Raw genomic sequence first — 23,003 nt, forward strand, 5'->3', positions numbered from 1 at the left:
TAAGTTTAATGCTAGCTAGCAACTTACCTTGGCTTACTGCATTCGCGTAACAGGCAGGCTCCTCGTGGAGTGCAATGTAATCAGGTGGTTAGAGCGTTGGACTAGTTAACTGTAAGGTTGCAAGATTGAATCCCCGAGCTGACAAGGTAAAAATCTGTCGTTCTGCCCCTGAACGAGGCAGTTAACCCACCGTTCCTAGGCCGCCATTGAAAATAAGAATGTGTTCTTAACTGACTTGCCTAGTTAAATAAGTGGCAAATCGGTGTCCAAAAATACCGATTTCCGATTGTTAGGGAAACTTGAAATCGGCCCTAATTAATCGGCCATTCCGATTTAATCGGTCGACCTCTAGTCTAAATGCCTACTTCATACACACTAACCATGGCTATTCGGCCATTTCCCACTAGCTACCCGTCTCCAGTTAAAATCATTTACTGGCACATTTGGGCAGAAGTCTAATTAGTGTTATGAACGATGGTGCCTCTTCAAATGTGTGTTGGTGGAGAGTTATTTTGCGGCTCTGTTCTTCCTAGGCTGTTTACTGTATTCACCTCTATTGAGTGGATCCTAACATCACATACCAATTAAAAATAATAAAGCTCATCAACAGAATGAACACTCATCTGAAAATGTGCATTAACTACTAACCAGGTGGATTCTGGGTAAACAATGGTTTATTCGACACTGTGGCCTCATTGGCTGATGTGCGAGGTCATTTCATTGAGTGATTGGCTGGATTTCAGGGTGATTCATTTTGGTTTCTGGGTTTCGCTTTAACTTGAGGAGATCTAATATCTGAGCCATCTAACAACACTTGAAACATAAGAACTGAAAGATATTCACACGTGTGTTCGATAGATGCAAAGGAAGACCCATCACACCATCACCCCCCCCCCTCTCCCCCAACGTCGTAGGCCATCATATGCCGAAGAGAGAACCCCGTTCCAACAGCCAATGAAATTGCAGGGCGCCAAATTCAATCAACAGAAATCTCATAATTCACATTTCTCAAACATACAAGTATTAGACATCATTTTAAAGATTAAAATTCTTGTTAATCCAACCACAGTGTCAGATAAAAAAAAAAAAACTTGATGGATAAAGCACACCATACAATAATCTGAGTACGGCGCTCAGAGACCAACACAACAGCCACCGGCCCACAAACCGTGTGAATAGGAGGTAACCGGTGATGTGACGGATAGTGAGTGGTTATGGCAGAGGGAGCGGTTGACAATGGGGAATATTGGATGACTATCTGTTATGAATGTCTCAGCTGTCCTCTCGTCTCTTTGTTTTGCCAGTCAGTGGAGTTGTGGCTTCATCAGAATAACATAAGCTTTTCCTTCTCTCTCGTTCGCTCCCGTCTTGCAACATGCCTCCCACCCCCATCTGTTTGTCAGTCCTGCTAATTCCTTCTCTAGCTGCATACACACAGACACATTGAGTATAATGAACGTGAATCACAGGGCATCATAACACAACCTATGGCTCGATGGCAAATGTAAAAGCAAATTGCTGCATGTAATTGTTTTCAAAGTGTTGACGGCAGACAAAGAACATGCAGGGAGAAGGTTGTTATATAACAAGCCTGCATGAAATATTATATTCTAACAGGGTACACAGTCTGTCTTGTCCACCATAAATGTATTCATTAGTTCAGGAAAATGCATTTGGCATTTTAAGGATTGTCTATTTGAATGGCTTTTCTGGACCTTTGCAACCAACAGTTCTATTGTACCCTGTTAGAATATAATATTTCATGCAGGCTTGTTATATAACAACCTTCTCCCTGCATGTTCTTTGTCTGCCGTCAACACTTTGAAAACAATTACATGCAGCAATTTGCTTTTACATTTGCCATCGAGCCATAGGTTGTGTTATGATGCCCTGTGATTCACGTTCATTATACTCAATGTCATATTGTATCTCTGTCTCCCCTCTCCACCTCTTGCAGTCCCTTCAATCTGAATATGTTCAATACTAAAGCTGCGGTTCTGCGTTGACCAAGACCGGACAGCCACCGTGACAACTGAACTGGGCGCAATGGAGTCTCCCACCCCTCTCCATCTCCCCCTTCTTCCCTGCTTTCTCCCACATACTGAAAAGGGAAATGAATAAACCAGGAGGCGCTATATGATGTATGACATTTATTCTTCTCTCTTGGCATCTGGACGGCTGTGATCTTTGGGGGCAGGCACATAGACAGCCACAAACTCACAAGGGCTTATGGAACTTTGAGTTTTGAGCTTCTTCTGTCAGCATCAGACGGCCTCGATCCACCTTAACTGAAGTCGCTGTTTGTATAATGCTAACAAAGGGAGATTACCCGGCTGTAGTTAGGCTTGGCCAGGCTGTAACTATGTGAGTGCTCTGTCTCTTTAAAGCTGAGATATGGCCATATACAGTAGACTGGAGGCTCTCTGCTTCCCTGCATTACAGATTTCCGTTTTTATTTATGTGTACATGTGCTATACAAAATTACTGTGTACACAACACATGACATGTACTGAAAAAATAGGATATTTTTTAGACGAGAGGATTTTATACATGAAACATGACAATTTTGTTGCCTGGATAAAGAAATATGTTTATATTTACAAGTGGGTTAACAAACATGTTTTGGTTTATCTCAATTCTATTTTTGTCTGAGTGTTACTACTTCACTAACAACATCCAAATATGCGAGGGGTTTATGGAGAGGTTCCTTATCAGCAACGTATTGGCAGCACAGGACCAGGCTCAGGGTGACGTGCTCTTGCATTTATGATTCTGTTTTGTGTGTGAGAATGTAGACCGTGTGTGCGTGCACGCTAATGTATGTACCATAGACTGTATGAAAACCTGTACGTACCTATGTGAGCGTGTGTGAATGAAGGAGACTGCATAGTGAGTGTGTCTAGAAACCATGTGTGTGCAGTCCTCTGCCCATGGAATGAAAGGGTGACGTCGTCTCTAGAGAGAAGAGAATGACGTATAGGGAAGAGATGAGTGTTGTCTCTTCACTATTTTAAATCGTTTTTTATTTTTATTGATTCAATTGATTCAATGAACTGCTGGGATTTGGTAACCCCCAATTGGAACTAATTAATGCTTAATGTTCTCCTCTGTCACAAGCCTACATCACTCCATTGAAAAAAGATTTGCATCTCAATGGGACTCACATGGTCAAGTAAAGGATAAATACAGAATATTACCACCAAAAAGGATGTAGCTGACTTCATAAACCCTCACAGGTCAATGATTTGACCATACCAATAACCAGACTAGGTATGTTGAGCATGATGAACAGTGGTCATTAGTAGAGAAAATGTAGTATTGTGTTGTTGGACCAACACCACCCACAACATAAGCCTCAGTCCCTGCAGTATACCATACACCAGGCAGTTTAGCAATCCCCTCCACAGACACAAGATCCCACTGTAATAATGCTCTTTGAAAGGAAAAGGAGCACATTTTCAGTGTTATTCGACACGCTGTGGATTATGGAACTTGATTTGTGGCAGCCTATTTTTAACACATACCTACTGTAGAACCAGTTATGTTAGTTGTGTTATCGTCAAGGCACAATGGTAACAGATGTTCGTCGCTATTACTGAAATATTTCCCAGTTTTTGTGTTTGTGTCGAGAATGTAAAAACAACGCAGAAACCTTTCCTGCGTATTACGATTCTTTCAGACTGTAGAAGGAGATTTTTTTTTTTGAAAAGCACAACTGTCCCCCAAAATACCGTCTTTAAAATCCCATGCTGGATGTCATTGTGTGTACAATGCAGCAGTCATTATCAAAGCTTGTTTTTTACCAATGAATATGACCTACTGTGGCTCGACTAACTCGTCCATTTTCTGTTGGACCTTATAAGAGTCCATATATTTGTATGCTTTTTACTTTTTAAACTATTGTTGAATTTCAAAGTTGATTTAAATAAATGTGTACCGAAATGTCTGTTCATGGCTGCAAGGATTTTTAAAAATGTATTCTATTCGAGCTCTGTCCTGGCAGTGAAATGTGTTTATTTGTTTCGAGATGGGAGAATCTTAATAATGCAGGTATACTACCTCCTTGAAATGTACAATTTATAGCTGTAAAATTCGTACTTGCATATATTTTTTCAAGCAGTATGTAAAGAAAATATATAACTGTAGATTAGTATTTTTGCTTTTCATTTTCATACAGTAAGCATAGTAAAATGTCTACTGTACTACATGTGTATATTTTACAGGGAACAGAAGTTGCTGAAGGAAGTAACACAATTAAAAAAATACTTTTCAAGATTCTTGCCTCTGTAAATGATTTTTTCTTGCTCCTACTGTCTCTTTAGAACTCTTGCCATCTTGACAGATAAGAATTAAAAATGTTATTATAGCAAAGGAAGGAACACAAGCTCTGACTGATTCTGGTTGTCTTGGTGTGACAGCTGTTCTGTCCTTTCAGCTGTCAAAAAGGTTAAATGCTTTATTTTAAAATGCTAACTGAACATAGCATCTCTTTATAAATAGCATAATTATTTCCAAGTACAACAACTAAGGCACATCAACTCAGAGCCTTCTATTGCAATAAAGGCTCTGCATCAACTCTGCTAAGCTGGGTAGTTAACCTACATTTCTTAACTTGAAAGAGATTTTAAACAGCCACAGACAATCGTTATCATGAGCGTCGATTACCAAAAACCTTTGTATAATACTCCACAAAGATGCACTTGAAATAATTCTTTAAAATAAAATAGTAACTGTTTGCCATACTGCATAGTCAACCAAAACCGAAAGGGTAAATTTGTCTCTGGTGCATAAATAAACTCAGCAAAAAAAGAAATGTCCTCTCACTGTCAACTGCATTTATTTTCAACAAACTTAATGTGTAAATATTTGTATGAACATAAGATTCAACAATTGAGACATAAACTGAACAAGTTCCACAGATGTGACTAACAGAAATGGATTAATGTGTCCCTGAACAAAGGTGGGGGTCAAAATCAAAAGTAACAGTCAGTATCTGGTGTGGCCACCAGCTGCATTAAGTACTGCAGTGCATCTCATGGACTGCACCATATTTGCCAGTTCTTGCTGTGAGATGTTACCCCACTCTTCCACCAAGGCACCTGCAAGTTCCCGGACATTTCTGGGGGGAATGGCCCTAGCCCTCACCCTCCGATCCAACAGGTCCCAGACGTTCTCAATGGGATTGAGATCTGGGCTCTTCGCTGGCCATGGCAGAACACTGATATTCCTGTCTGGCAGGAAATCATGCACAGAACAAGCAGTATGGCTGGTGGCATTGTCATGCTGGAGGGTCATGTCAGGATGAGCCTGCAGGAAGGGTACCACATGAGGGAGAAGCATGTCTTCCCTGTAATGCACAGCGTTGAGATTGCCAGCAATGACAAGCTCAATCCGATGATGCTGTGACACACCGCCCCAGACCATGACGGACCCTCCACCTCCAAATCGATCCCGCTCTAGAGTACAGGCCTCAGTGTCCTTCGATGATAAACGCGAATCCGACCATCACCCCTGGTGAGACAAAACCGCAACTTGCCAGTGAAGAGCACTTTTTGCCAGTCCTGTCTGATCCAGTGACGATGGGTTTGTGCCCATAGGCGACGTTGTTGCCGGTGATGTCTGGTGAGGAACTGCCTTACAACATGCCTACAAGCCCTCAGTCCAGCCTCTCTCAGCCTATTGCGGACAGTCTGATCACTGATGGAGGGATTGTGCGTTCCTGGTGTAACTCGGGCAGTTGTTGCCATCCTGTACCTGTCCCGCAGGTGTGATGTTCGGATGTACTGATCCTGTGCAGGTCTTGTTACACGTGGTCTGCCACTGCGAGGACGATCAGCTGTCCGCCCTGTCTCCCTGTAGCGCTGTCTTAGGCGTCTCACAGTATGGACATTGCAATTTATTGCCCTGGCCACATCTGCAGTCCTCATGCCTCCTTGCTCTATGCCTAAGGCACGTTCATGCAGATGAGCAGGGACCCTGGGCATCTTTCTTTTGGTGTTTTTCAGAGTCAGTAGAAAGGTCTCTTTAGTGTCCTAAGTTTTCATAACTGTGACCTTAATTGCCTACCGTCTGTAAGCTGTTAGTGTCTTAATGACCGTTCCACAGGTGCATGTTCATTTATTGTTTATGGTTCATTGAACAAGCATGGAAAACAGTGTTTAAACCCTTTACAATGAAGATCTGTGAAGTTATTTGGATTTTTACGAATTATCTTTGAAAGACAGGGTCCTGAAAAAGGGACGTTTCTTTTTTTGCTGAGTTTACTACTTTCAAGATAAGGAAGCATTGGATTTATTTCTTCCTGTGTAAGTGAAACTCCCGTTTTTGTAAATGACGTACACATAATAGGACCGTTGGATGTTTGGAGCTGAAGTCCAGATTTCTTTGCAGTGAAGAGATACAGAATTATATATTTTTTAGAAAACATTGCTTTAAATTACATGATTTGCTCTAAATCAACCGTTGGAGATTACATAAAGTGTAACCTATAATGTACTCTACATTATTTTTAAATTAGTACATGTGATTGTTAGTGTTTTATAGTGTATGAAAGTGCAGTGTCCTGTATAATCTATGGTTAGACACCCGCTGTTGAATAATTTGAAACTGATTCAGATGCATGAGGCCTTATCTTTCCTTCAGCTTGTTCCAAAGTTGATTATTTTTCATGTGAATGTCTTGTTAGCTATTGAAATGCTGCAGTCATGTTTGGAAATGAGAGGAATGCCATTGACTGGTGTGGGTTTTGGCAATTATATAAACCCGTCAATGATGATCCATCAAAACTGCAAAAGGTGGTGTAGGACTCGGCCGGTTGTGACACAGCACGGGATCGAACCCGGGTCTGTAGTGATGCCTTAGACCGCGCCGCCACGAGGGAAGTCCTGGAATATATACTTTTTTAACAAACTGTTTTTTAGCTTGGCTGATACCATAGATTTTCAAAAGGCAGCCCCGACTCATCTAATTTAATATTAAATATCAGGCCATCCGCCGTTCTCTGGGGATGCATTGGTTTATGACACTTGCCTGCCATATAATCACTTTATGGATGTTCCTTATTCAATTATTAGAATAGCCTATGCTATATTACTTTAGATGATATTATGTAGGCCTAGCCAGGGTAGACTAGACCTATTTGCAGGGCCGGATTAACAAATCATAGGCCCTGGGGGGTTTTTTTGTAGTCAATTTACTGAGTTAGAATAGTAGGATATGGTAGGTGCAATTTGTAATGTGCATCCGCAGTTTAATCTTGTTATATCAGTCACTGACAGTCACTCAATTAGCCATGTCAGCTAACAAGTTTTATGTGACCAGGGGCCCCTGACCTCCAGGGTGCCCTGACCTCCAGGGGGCCCCTATTGATTTTGTTAGTCACTCTCACTCAGATATCATTAACATGGCAGAAGTCATGGCAAAATGTGTAGAATTGCAGGTAATTAGCTTTAAAACTGCAAAAATTACTCTGCACCATGGCAAAATGTGTAGAAATGCAGAAAACTTGCTTTTAAAATGGCAAAATCTTCTATAGGCCTCATAGCATAATGTGTAGAATTGCGGAAATTAACTTTCTCTCTGCCGTGTTTTGTGTTTTGCCTGCGAGGTGGGGAGCTCCCCCCAGCCATATCTTGCCCCCAAAAGGCTAGGGCCAGCCCTGAATCAGTTACCCAACCAAGACGGGGCCACCCAGTTACCCACATGGGCCCCCTACCTCCTCTCCTCCCCCATCTGATGAATAGCAGAGCAGTAGAAGGCTGTCTACACTCATTCAGAGCGGGCTCCTGAGTCATCCTGTGGTTGGCAGTTGCATGAAAAAAATATGAACACATACAGTTGAAGTCGGAAGTTTCCATACACTTAGGTTGGAGTCATTAAAACTCGTTTTTCAACCACTCCACAAATTTCTTGTTAACAAACTAGAGTTTTGGCAAGTCGGTTAGGACATCTACTTTGTGCATGACACAAGTAATTTTTCCAACAATTGTTTACAGACAGATTATTTCACTTATAATTCACTGTATCACAATTCCAGTGGGTCAGAAGTCAACATACACTAAGTTGACTGTGCCTTTAAACAGCTTGGAAAATTCCAGAAAATTATGTCATGGGTTTAGAAGCTTCTGATAGGCTAATTGACAACATTTGAGTCAATTGGAGGTGTATCTGTGGATGTTTTTCAAGGCCTACCTTCAAAGTGCCTTTGCTTGACATCATGGGAAAATCAAAAGAAATCAGCCAAGACCTCAGAAAAAAAATTGTAGACCACAACAAGTCTGGTTCATCCTTGGGAGCAATTTCCAAACGCCTGAAGTTACCAGTTCATCAACACAAACAATAGTACGCATTGTGGCGTACAGCAGGTCAGCCACCAGGGGGAGACTCGTCGAGGCCTGGTGACAGACGGAGTATACATCACAAGGCGATGGCTCCATCTGCTGGACGTGCCAGGTCTCGACGGGCTCTCCGCCCAGGACTAATTGGGGCTGATTGTGGCGTTTGTGAGTAATCAAGGGCTGATTGCTCACCAACTGTACAAATCCCATAAAGCTGCCAGAAGGGCAGCACACAGGAGAGGACTGGGGGAAGTAAGGTGACTTCCGTGTAGTTGGAGACGGTGCCCGAGCTAAGACGTGTGGGTTTGTGTGCCCGGCAAGACCCGGAGCCCAGAAGACGGTATCCCGGAGAGGGTCTCATGGGGGAGACCTATTCTTTTCTTTTGATTTATTATTTAAAAAACACCCTAATCATACTCTTGTCTGTGTCTGATCTGTGTAAACGTCTTGACCCAACCTCCTGGTCTGCCACAGCATGTATAAACACCATGGGACCACGCAGCCGTGATACTATTGGGGCGGCAGCGTTGGACCTGTAATCGAAAGGTTGCAAGATCGAATCCCCGAGCTGACAAGGCAAAAATATGTCATTCTGCCCCTTAACAAGGAAGTTAACCAAGGCCCTATTTGAAAATAAGAATTTGTTCTTAACTGACTTGCCTAGTTTAATAAAGATAAAATAAATTAAAATAATTCCGCTCAACAAGGAGACGCCTTCTGTCTCCTAGAGATGAACGTACTTTGGTGCGAAAAGTACAAATCAATCCCAGAACAGCAGCAAAGGACCTTGTGAAGATGCTGGAGGAAACAGGTACAAAGTATCTATATCCACAGTAAAACGAGTCCTATATCGACATAACCTGATAGGCCGCTCAGCAATGAAGATGCCACTGCTCCAAAACAGCCATAAAAAAGCCAGACTACGGTTTGCAACTGCACATGGGGACAAAGATTGTACTTTTGGGAGTGATGTCCTCTGGTCTGATGAAGCAAAAATAGAAGTGTTTGGCCATAATGACCATCATTATGTTTGGAGGAAAAAGGGGGAGGCTTGCAAGCCGAAGAACACCATCCCAACCGTGAAGCACGGGGGTGGCAGCATCATGTTGTGGAGGTGCTTTGCTGCAAGAGGGACTGGTGCACTTCACAAAATGGATGGCATCATGAGGTAGGAAAATGATGTGGATATATTGAAGCAACATCTCAAGACATCAGTCAGGAAGTGAAAGCTTGGTTGCAAATGGGTCTTCCAAATGGACAATGACCCCAGGCATACTTCCAAAGTTGTGGCAAAATGGCTTAAGGGCAACAAAGTCAAGGTATTGGAGTGGCAATCACAAAGCCCCAACCTCAAGCCTATATAAAATTTGTGGGCAGAACTGAAAAAGCGTGTGCGAGCAAGAAGGCCTACAAACCTGACTCAGTTACACCAGGTCTGTCAGGAGGAATGGGCCAAAATTCACTCAACCTATTGTGGGAAGCTTGTGGAATGCTACCCGAAATGTTTGACCCAAGTTAAACAATTTAAAGGCAATGCTACCAAATACTAATTGAGTGTATGTAATCTTCTGACCCACTGGGAATGTGATGAAAGAAATTAAAGCCGAAATAAATCATTCTCTCTACTATTATTCTGACATTTGACATTCTTAAAATAAATTGGTGATCTAATTGACCTAAGATGGAATTTTTACTAGGACTAAATTGTGAAAAACTGAGTTTAAATGTATTCAGCTAAGGTGTATGTAAACTTCCATCTTCAACTGTATATATATAATATATACTGTATATATTTCCTTTTTAACAGTTTTATTTTTTGCCTATTGGACCCTCTATGCGCCTGGGCCCAGGGTCCTTCCCCTGTTTACCCTGCCTGCATTAATCCGTCCCTGCCTATTTGAGCTTCTAGTTATTTCAGTACCTGGAAATCATTCAATATTAATGAAGACACTGGGTGCAATAGGCTAGATGTGTAGGCTAAGTGTTAACATGAACCTGCGTGCTGTTCCATTCTTCTTCCTATAGGTCTTTGTTGAGCTAGTGTCTGCACTCTGTAGCATCACCACAGGCGCGCTGCGCGCATAGTCTGTTACCCCCCATGCAACTGTATCACTGCCGCATTAACATGGGGAACATATCCACTGAATAGGAGATTGGCACAAACAATATTGCATAAGGACTCCTTACCGTTTTTTCGTATTAAAAACCGTTTTTATTCTTCAAACATGCCAAACGAATCGTCGCAACTGATAGACTGCGATGTGGGACACAATGCCAACATCAGCCTTGTGGCAGTCTATTCTCTCGTGTGCTTGTTTGGGACAATTTTAAACCTTTTGGTTGTCTACCTGGTCGTGACATTTAAGAAACTTCGGACGGCTAGCAATGCGTTCATTGTGAACGGCTGTATAGCCGACCTGTTGGTGTGCGCGTTTTGGATGCCGCACGAGGCAGTGGAGATTTCCTCTGGCAGTTCTTTTCCGGCTGTGTACCAAGCCTTCAAATATGCGCTCCTATTCCTCGGCATCACTGTCTCTCTTCTCTCCCATTCCCTCATAGCCGTCAACCGATACGTCGCTGGTGATTTGGTAATCAACACGTATCTGTCCATCTACCAAAAAAGATACACAGAATGGATGCTAATTCCGTCGTGGCTTTCGGCGCTGGGATTTCTTCTACCCTGGATCACGTCTTCGCGGTACCCACAGGAAGGATGCTCATGTCTCCCTGCTTCCGCAGCATCATTGCTCAAAGGAGGGACGCCCATTCTCTCTGACCCATTTGAAGCGGGTACCCTGGTGTTGACTATTGTTGGTCAGACAATGGTTGTTTTGTATTGCTATTTGAAAATATTTCGAAGGGTGCAGATCAGTGTGAAGAGGCTCAGCATATTACATGTTCCTATCGTGAATAACCTTCCCTATTCGCTCCCTCACTACACTACACACTACACTACACTACACACTACACTACACACTACACTACACTACACTACACACTACACTACACACTACACTACAGACCTTTCTGGGTGTTATTACCAGCACTTTTTACCACGGTTTCATTGGCACTTAAGAAATGTTCATGGATGATTTTCTGCACTATCTTTGTTACAAACCCATTTTTCTACACTTGGAAGAACGAGGAATTTAGAAAAGATCCGTGCTCATGGGAGAATTTTGGAGAGGGTTTGCAGTTGGGGTTGAGCCCATTACGATGAATACAATATCTGACCTTCTCCCAAGACAAAATAGTCGAAGGGAATTTTTGGCCGAGATGAATTGAACATAATCTGAACTGCTATGACATTGGTTATTGTAAGGATACAGCTGCTACAATGTTTTAGAAAGCCTACCTGACAACAATCGAAAATTACACTATAATGTTGCTCTCAATTGGAAAATGTTAGTGATGCTGTTACAGCGTTATTCTGTAGGTCCATTATGGAATACACTGTCAACTGGAAGCACACTCAACAAATTAGTCAATTATTTGTAAAAACATTGTGTATAACACTAGTTTGTCTAGTTTCATGTATTTTTCAATATACTGTTTTATGGACCATGGTTGTAATAGTGTTATATGCAAATTGTAAATCAGTTTGTGTTCATTTTAATAAAGCAGAATTTTTAAGTGCAAAACTTTTTGTCACATTTGGCCATTACAGGAGACTAGGGGCTTCATTATCATCACTTTCACACCACACACACACACACACCACACACACACACACACACACACACACACACACACACCACACACACACACACACACACACACACACACACACACACACACCACACACACCACACACACACACACACCACACACACACACACACACACACACACACACACACACACACACCACACACACACACCACACACACACACACCACACACACAAACCACACACCACACACACACACACACACACACACACACACACACACACACACACACACACACACACACACACACACACGGTCTCCTGTGGCCATCAATGTTTTCATTTGGAAATGGCTTAAGGAGCCCAAAGTAACAGGAAAAGATCTAGCCTAGCCCTTCTTGGCATCAGAATCATGGAATGTCCGGTCTTTTTAAAGTAAAGGGTGGATACCTTGCACATTGAGTGGCCAAGCTCTGCAACAAAACTTTACATTCAAGCTCAATATTCTACCTGAAGAATGGACATGAAAAAGATGCAACTTCTTCAACTGTGTGCCTTCTTCCATGTTACAGGTAAACATCCTTTCTCTGATCAATAAATGAACATTATTAATTCCATTTATGCTATGGATATTTTATGTATTCAATTCATGTATGTATTGTTGTTTTGTAGTCAGTAGTCAGATAGAAGAAGTCGCCATTTCACCTCCTGGGAATGAGGTATTTGTGCTGGCAGGTTCAGCCTTCCAGTTCACCTGTGCTTGCGTTGGTAGTTGTAAGGCACCACAGTTCAGGTGGACAAGAGCTACTACTGACTCTGATGGTATGCTAACCAAAAACAGCACTCAAATTTTCCAACGTGATGATTGAGGATGCGGGTCGATATACCTGCAATGCAAAGTGCGATGGCAGTTCAGAGAAAAAACTAAAAACTGTCAAGATGACTGTCTATGGTAAGTAGAATAATTGTAGCATGTGATGACATAACCTCAAAAACTACTGTCAATGTCTTGAATAATTTGACATATTTACACTGTAAATTATAATGCTAGTATACTTTAGCCAAGGCCTAAATAACTTGTTTTGCCATCATGTGAAAGAGCAAAATCATTCTCCATCAACTTCTCTCTGATTTTACAGCTTTTAGTCAACCTGTGTTGGTGATGCCAAGTATTTTGACGGAAAATGTGGCTTGTGATGTAACATGCAGTGTTGATGCATTTGACCACGTTGACCGTGTCCACATAAGCTGGTATCTAGGAAGTGAGCTTCTTAAAAATGAAACGCAGCAGACTTTGGATGCAGCTAACGTGTCAGACACACTGACTCTTACTGCCCTGAGGGACCATACTGGGAAGAGTCTGACCTGTGAAGTGAAAGCAGACATGAGAAATAACTCAAAACAGGTTTCTTACTGTCTAGACATACACTGTGAGTACCTAATTACAATTCAGATTCACTTTAGAATGGTATACGGTGTTTTAGTGATAGTCCCTAGTTAATTTGTGAATAAATAATGGTAACACGTTACTGAAAGCATCCATGTATAATGCATTATGATGCAGCTATGCATTGTAAGACTTGTCATGAGTATGTTTGAACCCATTTATATTGTCTTATAATCATTTTATATCCCCTTTATAATGTCTTATAATCCTAATGATCTGGACTAAAATTCCAGCCAGGTTGGAATGTTTGAAAATCTTACGCATAGAGAAACAGCAAATAAGACTTGTTATAAGACTTGCTTTTAACAAGTTAGAAACCATTTTACCTGGATGCTCTCGGTAGAGTGTTACTGAAATGATTCACTGTGTTCAAAGATGTCTCCTTCCAGCCTTGATGGCAGTACAGTACACTTAATCCTTGAGCTATTGAACTGTTTGACTTATGCTGAATTACTAATCGCCATAAAGGCGCCACTCCCTGGGCACTCATGTAGATCAGACAGGATCGGATAGATCCTGAAGCAACATGATAATATGATATGTCCTCAGATATCTCATAGTTGTGTTCCAGATGCACCCAAGATCAACATCAGTGCTTCCTCATCTGGCATGGAAGAGGAGGAAGTGGTGATGAGCTGCAGAAGTGACGGCCACCCCACCCCCACCATTGAGTGGGAGAGAAAAGGGGAGCTGTGGCCCAAGAATCTGCATCGACACGCACAAGGAAACGTCACGGGCCGGCTACACCGCAGCAACCAAGGGGTTTACCAGTGTGTGGCCAAGAATGTGGTGTCCGAGGTAAAGGAAGAGATGAAACTGAAGGTGCAATGTAAGTGTACTACTAACTACTTTAGCCAGGGGCCAACAAGCAGGGGTTCCACATTGCTAAGCTTAAGATGCCTTATCTGATGGTACTGGAACTGTAATAATATCCCCACTCTAATTGTTATGACAAGTATTTCACCTTTATTTAACCAGGTAGGCCAATTGAGAACAAGTTCTCATTTACAACTGTGACCTGGCCAAGATAAAGCAACGCAAAGCAGTGCGACACAGACAACAACACAGAGTTACACATGGAATTAACAAGCGTACAGTCAATAACACAATAGGAAAATAAAATGAAGTCTATATACAGTGTGTGCAAATGGCGTGAGGAGGTAAGGCAAAAAATAGGCCATAGTAGCTAAGTAATTACAATTTAGCAAATTAACACTGGTGTGATAGATGAGCAGATCGTGATGTGCAAGTAGAAATACTGGTGTGCAAAAAGGCTATTTACAGATGGGCTATGTACAGCTGCAGCGATCGGTTAGCTGCTCAGATAGCTGATGTTTAAAGTTAGTGAGGGAAATATAAGTCTCTAGCTTCAGCGATTTTTGCAATTCGTCATTGGCAGCAGAGAACTGTAAGTAAAGGCAGCCAAAGGAGGCGTTGGCTTTGGGGATGACCAGTGAGATATACCTGCTGGAGCGAGTGCTACGGGTGGGTGTTGTTATCGTGACCAGTGAGCTGAGATAAGGCGGAGCTTTACCTAGCATAGACTTATAGATGACCTGGAGCCAGTGGGTCTGGCGATGAATATGTAGCGAGGGCCAGCCCACTAGAGCATACAGGTCGCAGTGGTGGGTGGTTGACCGTATCCACATCATCTTTTGATTCATAATTGTACTATTTGCATTTACAAGTGACAGCATGTTGACAGCTAAAATGTAAACACAACATGTAAAGTGCTGGTCCCATGTTTCATGAGCTGAAAATAAAATATCCCTGAAATTTTCCATATGCACAAAAAGCTTATTTCTCTCAAATTTTCGTACACAAATTTGTTTACATCCCTATTAGTGAGTATTTCTCATTTGCCAAGAGAATTAATCAACCTGACAGGTGTGGCATATCAAGAATCTGATTAAACAGCATGATCATTACACAGGTGCACCTTGTGCTGGAGGCAATAAAAGGCCACTCAAATGTACAGTTTTGTCACACAACACAATGCCACAGATGTCTCTAGTTTTAAGGGAGCATGCTATTGGCAACACAGACTGCGGGAATGTCCACCAGAGCTGTTTCCATAGAATTTAATGTTAATTTCTATACCGCAAGCCACCTCCAATATTGTTTTAGATAATTTGGCAGTATGTCCAACCAGCCTCACAACCGCAGACCACGTGTAACCACGCCAGCCCAGGACCTCCATATCCGTCTTCTTTACCTGCGGGATCATCTGAGACCAGCCACCCGGACAGCTGATGAAACTATGGATTTGCACAACCAAATAATTTCTGTACAAACTGTCAGAAACCATATCAGGGAAGCTCATCTGCGTGCTTGTTGTCTTCACCAGGGTCTTGACCTGACTGCAGTTCGGCGCCGTAATCGACTTCAGTGGGCAAATGCTCACCTTCGATGGCCACTGGCATGCTGGAGAATTGTGCTCTTTACGGATTAATCCCGGTTTCTACTGTATGGGGTAGATGGCAGACATGTGGGTGAGCGGTTTGCTTATGTCAACGTTGTGAACAGAGTGCCCCATGGTGGCAGTGTGGTTAAGGTATGGGAAAGCATAAGCTACGGACAACGAACACAATTGCATTTTGTCGATGGCAATTTGAATGCACAGAGATAACGTGACAAGATCCTGAAGCCCATTGTCGTGCCATTCATCCGCCGCCATCACCTCATGTTTCAGCATGGTAATGCACGGCCCCATGTCGCAAGGATCTGTACACAATTCCTGGAAGCTGAAAATGTCCCAATTCTTCCATGGTCTGCATACTCACCAGACATGTCACCCATTGAGCATGTTTGGGATGCTCTGGATCGGCGTGTACGACAGCGTGTTCCAGTTCCCACCAATATCCAACAACTTTGCACAGCCATTGAAGAGGAGTGGGACAACATTCCACAGGCCACAATCAACAGCCTGATCAACTATATGCGAACAAGATGTGTCGCGCTGCATGAGGCAGATTGGGATTCACACCAGATACTGTCTGGTTTTCTGATCCACTCCCCTACCTTTTTTTTAAGGTATCTGTGACCAACAGATGCACAACTGTATTCCCAGTCATGTGAAATCCATAGATAAGGGCTTAATTTCCTTATATGATTTCCTTATATGAACTGTAACTCAGCAAAAAAATTGAAATTGAAATAGAAAATTTTTGTTCAGTGTATATACTTTCATATTATCGATGCATTTTTACAACATTTGTTTGATCTTTGCAGACGGACCAGCAAACACAAGTATCCAGTCCTTCCCACTGCAGGCCATTTCCTATGGGGTTCAGCTGAACCTTACCTGCTTGTCAGACATGTACCCCAAAGCCAAACAGTACATCTGGACCAGGATCCCAGATATGGCCCTACCCAAGGAGGCCATGGTTACAAACAGCCGTTTAATCATAGATAACTTCCAAGAGCACCACCAAGGCATCTTTGAGTGTAGAGTGATTCACCACAGTGGGAATACAGAGAGAGCATTCTATACCGCCTCTGTACAAGGTACGTAATAGCCACCCGTGTGTTGTCATATTTGCTGCCTTGTAATGATTTCCTCCATCAATAAATTGATATTGATTCACAAAATTACCAGTCTATATATAAGTCAAGACTCTCCAACCTTCTTCTTGGAGAGCTACCGTCCCGTTTTCAATCCAACGCCAGTTGGAACTAACTGATTCAGTTTATCAACCAGTTAATTATTAGAATCAGGTGCGCTAGATTAGAGTTGGATTGAAAACCTAGAGGATGGTATCTCTCCAGGAACAGGGTTGGAGAGCCCTGGTATAAGTAAATAGAACATGCTATCAAGGAATTAAGTGGTTAAAGGGAACTGATTTATAGATTGATAGTCATTTGTAAAAAGGAAACGTGGAGGTTTCTACATGGAGACTAACCAGTCAGAGCTTAATGCTGTTAATATTGCCAGTACCACATCTTTAAACAGTTTAGTGATGCAGGCTTTTGCACTGCTTGCACTCCATTCCCTAAAATGCCATGTTATTTAACTGTGGTGTCCCTCTGTTGTCCCTGCAGCGGAGCCCGAGTCTAAGGTGTTCACTCAGTTGGTGGGTGCAGTGTCTGGCAGTCTTGTCAGCGGAATCACAGGAGGGATCGTGGCAGGATTCATGTTAGCTAAATGTCTGAAGTGATGCTACCTTAATTATCACCTCACTGTGTGGGATCTATTCCGGAGCCATTCAGATGGTCTCAACCAGAGTGCATTATTCTCAATTCATACAGCAGAGCTTAACAGCGTTTAATGTACAGTACTTTCAGAAAGTATTCATACCTCTTAATGTATTCCACATTTTGTTGTGTTACAGCCTGAATTCAAAATAGATTAAATCGTTAAAAAAAAAAGCCGATTTAAGTCCAAACTGTAACTAGGGCACCCAGGAATATTCAATGTTGTCTTGCAACTGCAGTGTATATTTGGCATTGTGTTTAGGTTATTGTCCTGCTGAAAGGTGAATTTGACTCCCAGTATCTGTTGGAATGCAGACTGAACCAGGTTTTCCTCTAGGGTTTTGCTTGTGCTTAACTCTATTCCATTTCTTTTTAAACCCAAAAAACTCCCTAGTCCTTGCTCATTACAAGCATACCCATAACATGATGCAGCCACCACAATGCTTGAAAATAGGAAGAGTGGTTGTCGATGGAATTTATATGTTTAAATGAATGATTAGACTATTCCACCCTGAAACCATATAATTGTATGAAATTGATTAGAATCATAAAATTATTATTAATGATGTGTGTAGTTTTAGTCAGTAAAAGTATAATTCATGATGTGTGTAGTTTTAGTCAGAATTAGGGTAAAACAATATATCTGTACAATATATTGTTTATAGTATCTTAAACACGGACTGTCTGAGCAAAATTCGGTGCCGACCTTGCTAGGGGCCTCTGAGAGATTTGGGAGAGGGCAGTGAGTACTCCCTAATCTTGAGGGAGGACAGGGAGTGCTTCTCACGGTCCCTAATCTTTGTCGGCGGGGTAGTGATACAGTATGTGCGTAGGATACCTACTGTTCGTGTGTATGTATGTGCGTATGATATCTACTGTTTGTGTGGAAGTATGTGTGCCGCTATAAAATGGATGTCTTTGTATTGTGGACTTGAGAACGTTCTCTGAATAAACTGTACTAACATTTTGCATAAGCTGAGTCTTTGACTAATTATTATTATACCCATGGTCTTACAAACCTCGCGAATTGGTCAGAGCTATTGATTGTTAGTTATTATCATTGGGATTGAAAATTCTCGTGACAGTAGTACTCAGTGATGTTTTGTGTTGGATTTGCCCCAAACATAACGCTTTGTATTCAGAACATGAAGTTACTCTGCCACATTTTTTGCAGTTTTACTTTAGCACCTTTTAGCAGACAGGATGCATGTTTTGGAAAATGTTTATTCTGTACAGACTTCCTGCTTTTCACTCTGTCATTTAGGTTAGTATTTTGGAGTTGTTGATCCATCCTCAGTTTTCTCCTAACATAGCCATTAAACTCTGAGTTAGGAAGGAAGCCTGTTTCTTTGTATCAGAAGCTGCTAAAGCCATGACGAATTCTCTGGAATTTTTCAAGCTGTTTAAAGGCACAGTCAACTTAGTGTATGTAAACTTCTGACCCACTTGAATTGTGATACAGTGAATTATAAGTGAAATAATCTGTCTGTAAACAATTGTTGGAAAAATTACTTGTGTCATGCACAAAGTAGATGTCCTAACCGACTTGCCAAAACTATACTTTGTTAACAAGAATTTTGTGGAGTGGTTGAAAAACGAGTTTTAATGACTCCAACATAAGTGTATGTAAACTTCCGACTTCAACTGTATATTGAAGCAACATCTCAAGACATCAGTCAGAAAGTTAGAGCTTGGTTGCAAATGGGTCTTCCAAATGGACAATGACCCCAAGCATACTTCCAAAGTTGTGGCAAAAGGGCTTAAGGACAACAAAAAAGTTGTACTGAAAAAGCATGTGAGAGCAAGGAGGTCTACAAACCTGACTCAGTTACACCAGCTCTGTCAGGAGGAATGGGCCAAAATTCACTCAACCTATTGTGGGAAGCTTGTGGAATGCTACCCGAAATGTTTGACCCAAGTTAAACAATTTAAAGGCAATGCTACCAAATACTAATTGAGTGTATGTAATCTTCTGACCCACTGGGAATGTGATAAAAGAAATTAAAGCCGAAATAAATCATTCTCTCTACTATTATTCTGACATTTCACATTCTTAAGATAAAGTGGTGATCCTAACTGACCTAAAACTGAATTTTTACTCGGATTAAATGTCAGGAATTGTGAAAAACTGAGTTTAAATGTATTTGGCTAAGGTGTATGTAAACTTCCAACTTCAACTGTATGTATGGCTCATTTCCTTTTGTGTTTTTTGTTTCGATACAAATTTCCCCAGATTGGGATCCTGGAGTGGGGAATTCTGCGAGGGGTTAGGGTGCTAACTTCATAATCTGGTAACTCTTCCGAGAGGTCGCCAGTAGAATAAGGGAGTATGGACTAATTTAGAAAATGGTTTTAGCAGTAACAGTATGTTATGCTTTTTGAAATTTGTCTTAGAGATGTTATTAAGAAAAGGTTAATATAATAATTTGTCATATAGTTAATGTTTGTCTGAATTTCCTGTAAACAGAAATGAAATTAACTAAACTGTTATGATCTTTGTTTTTTTTAGGAATCATGGAAGGTGACGTCAGATCGTGTCTTAACTTCTTGACGCTAGGGGTCAGATTTTTAAAATATTTTTAAAAATAACGTTCCCAAGGTAAACGGACTATTTCTCAGGTCCAGATCGTAGAATATGCATATAATTTACAGATTAGGATAGAAAACACTCCAAAGTTTCCAAAACTGTCAAAATATTGTCTGTGAGTATAACAAAACTTATTTTGCAGGCGAAAACCTGAGGAAATCTAACCCGGAAGTGATTATTCTTTTTACATTTTTAATCTGTGTTTCATTTCCCGTCTGTCCCGTCGACAGGAGGGAGACTCTGGCTGCCCCGGACAGGAGGGAGACTCTGGCTGCTCCTGACTGAAGCCTGTCGCTGGAGGCTCCGGGCTAGAGGGCGTCGCTGGAGGCCTCGTGCCGTAACTCCTCACTGGAGGCTTCGTGCCATGGATCTTCACTGGAGGCTTCGTGCCATGGATCATCCCTGGAGGCTTCGTGCCATGGATCATCACTGGAGGCTTCTTACCATGGAGCATCACTGGAGGCTTCGTGCCATGGATCATCACTGGAGGCTTCGTGCCATGGATCACCACTGGAGGCTTCGTGCCATGGATCACCACTGGAGGCTTCGTGCCATGGATCATCACTGGAGGCTTCTTGCCATGGATCATCACTGGAGGCTTCTTGCCATGGATCACCACTGGAGGCTTCTTGCCATGGATCATCACTGGAGGCTTCGTGCCATGGATCATCACTGGAGGCTTCGTGCCATGGATCATCACTGGAGGCTTCGTGCCATGGATTATCACTGGAGGCTTCGTGCCATGGATTATCACTGGAGGCTTCTTGCCATGGATCATCACTGGAGGCTTCGTGCCATGGATCATCACTGGAGGCTTCTTGCCATGGATCATCACTGGAATGGAGAGACACACAGGAGGCCTGGCTCTGGGAGAAGGCACAGGACTCACCAGGCTGGAGAGACATGCAGGAGGGTTAGAGCTTAGCACAGGCACAGGACTCACCAGGCTGGGGAGACATGCAGGAGGCATTGTACTTGGCTGAGGCACCGGATACACTGGGCCGTGGAGGTGCACTGGAGGTCTCGAGAAAAAAGCCTGCACAACCCGTCCTGGCTGTATGGTGACTTTGGCCCTGCACCTGCAGGGCGCAGGCACAGGACGCACTGGGCTGTGCAGACGCACTGGAGACACAGTGCACAAAGCTGGCGAAGAATAACCCGGGCCGAGGAGACGCACTGGAGACCAGATGCGCTGAGCCGGCATCATCCCTCCTGGGTCGATGCCCACTCTAGCCCGGCAGATGCGAGGAGCTGCGATGTAGCGCACCGGGCTATGAACACGTACTGGAGGCACCGTGCGCTCCACCGCATAGCACGGTGCCTGACCAGTACGACGCTCGCCACGGTAAGCACGGGGAGTTAGCTCAGGTCTCCTACCTGACTCCGCCAATCTCCGGCAAAAAATTCTGGGTCTGCCTCTCGTGCACTTCTCCTCGAGCCAACGCCTCATAGCGTCGCCACTCCGCTTTAGTTGCCTCCAGCTCCTTTTTCGGACGGCGATACTCTCCCGGCTGTGCCCATGGTCGTTTGCCGTCCAAAATTTCCTCCCATGTCCAGGAGTCCATTTTCCCACGCTGCTTGGTCCTTTGTTGGTGGGTGGTTCTGTAACGATTGTCGTCTGGAGAAAGAGAAGAGGACCAAAGTGCAGCGTGGTACGTATCCATAATACTTTTAATCAAGATGAATACATGAACAAAAACAACAAAAACAACTAACACATCATTGTGATCTCTACAGCGCTGTTGGCTGGTCGTCATTGACCTTGAGTAGGCTTAAACACTGGTATACACTGATTTATAAGGCCATATTGGGTAAAATGCCATTTTATAGTTCTTTTTCAGGTCAGTAAATAAATATCAATTACGGTCCCATTCTGATTTGCTTCTAACAGTACCAACAATTAGAACAGGTCATGGTAGAAATAGTTTTAGTTACTTAGCACCGTGGTCCTGGAATTCTCTCCTGAACATTTTAAAATGTGATGATCTAGTTTTGTTGGTGGAGTTTAAACACTTGATCGATGTATATATCATAGAAGAGTGTAATTGTTTTTAGGCCAGCTGTTTTTAGTCAAGATGTTTGTGTTTCTAATGTAATATGTAATTGTTGTACTGTATGTGTGTTTATAGTTCTGTTTAATGTTGTGTTAGTGTATGTAAGTTGTTTTGTCTGAAACGTTGTTCCCCCTGCTTGTTCCCCCTGCTATTGGACCAGCAGGGGGAACAACTTGGAAAAGAGATATTATCTCAATGAGAAAAAAACTGTATAAATAAAGGTAAAAAAATAATAACAGTAATAGTACAGAGGTCATAAGTCTCTGAATTTGTAAACCTCACGGTGAATGTTTGGTCATTGTTTGTTCCATTTGTTAGTTTGTTTAATTCATGTTTTATAATCATTTGTTCATTTTTTTTTTAAATGCATATTTTATTATCATTGTTTATCCATTTATAAGTCATTTCCAAGTTTATGTATATTGAACATTAGGACGCTATTGTTCAAGAGGAGGGACTGTTGGATTCAGGATAAACTCTGAACATTGAGATATTAAATAAATGTTGGATCAGAAGAATAGACTATAAGGAGTGAAAGAGACTGGGTTTTATGTCAGAAGCTAATGGTTTTCTGTAGAAAGACAGATGGCTTTGGAATGTGTTGGGTGGACAGGAGGAGATCACAGGATTGCTATAGGGGAGCGGATGGACATCTGTGGATTAGGCGAAGGAGGGGTTGAGGTCAGGAGGTCAGATCCCCTGAAGGGAGTAATAAG

The 23,003-nt window shown here is 42.3% G+C and overlaps 3 protein-coding genes across 6 annotated transcripts in view; all 3 read left to right on the top strand.

The window, feature by feature from the left end:
- Positions 1–4,275, top strand: part of cdc14ab (cell division cycle 14Ab) — an 80,215-nt gene extending 75,940 nt beyond the window's left edge. For all 4 annotated transcript variants that reach the window (XM_039000898.1, XM_039000902.1, XM_039000900.1 and 1 more), the window contains one exon: positions 1,958–4,275. In XM_039000898.1, the coding sequence (XP_038856826.1) occupies positions 1,958–1,987 (30 nt within the window). In that variant the 3' untranslated portion in view covers positions 1,988–4,275. The remainder of the gene's footprint in view (positions 1–1,957) is intronic.
- Positions 4,276–10,561: 6,286 nt separating this feature from the next.
- gpr88 (G protein-coupled receptor 88) lies at positions 10,562–11,718 on the top strand. The gene is given in 3 exon segments (XM_039000506.1): positions 10,562–11,284; positions 11,287–11,488; positions 11,491–11,718. Coding segments are annotated over 3 exon segments (1,056 nt in total). The 3' UTR covers positions 11,622–11,718.
- A 1,541-nt stretch (positions 11,719–13,259) lies between these two features.
- LOC120053382 (lachesin-like) lies at positions 13,260–17,777 on the top strand. The gene is made up of 3 exons (XM_039000507.1): positions 13,260–14,281; positions 16,684–16,959; positions 17,494–17,777. The coding sequence occupies exons 1-3, from the start codon at positions 13,987–13,989 to the stop codon at positions 17,607–17,609; spliced, it is 687 nt and encodes a 228-aa protein (XP_038856435.1). The 5' UTR covers positions 13,260–13,986; the 3' UTR covers positions 17,610–17,777.
- Positions 17,778–23,003: the final 5,226 nt, after the last annotated feature.

The sequence above is a fragment of the Salvelinus namaycush genome, chromosome 9, assembly GCF_016432855.1.
Source record: "Salvelinus namaycush isolate Seneca chromosome 9, SaNama_1.0, whole genome shotgun sequence".
NCBI classification, from domain to species: domain Eukaryota; kingdom Metazoa; phylum Chordata; class Actinopteri; order Salmoniformes; family Salmonidae; genus Salvelinus; species Salvelinus namaycush.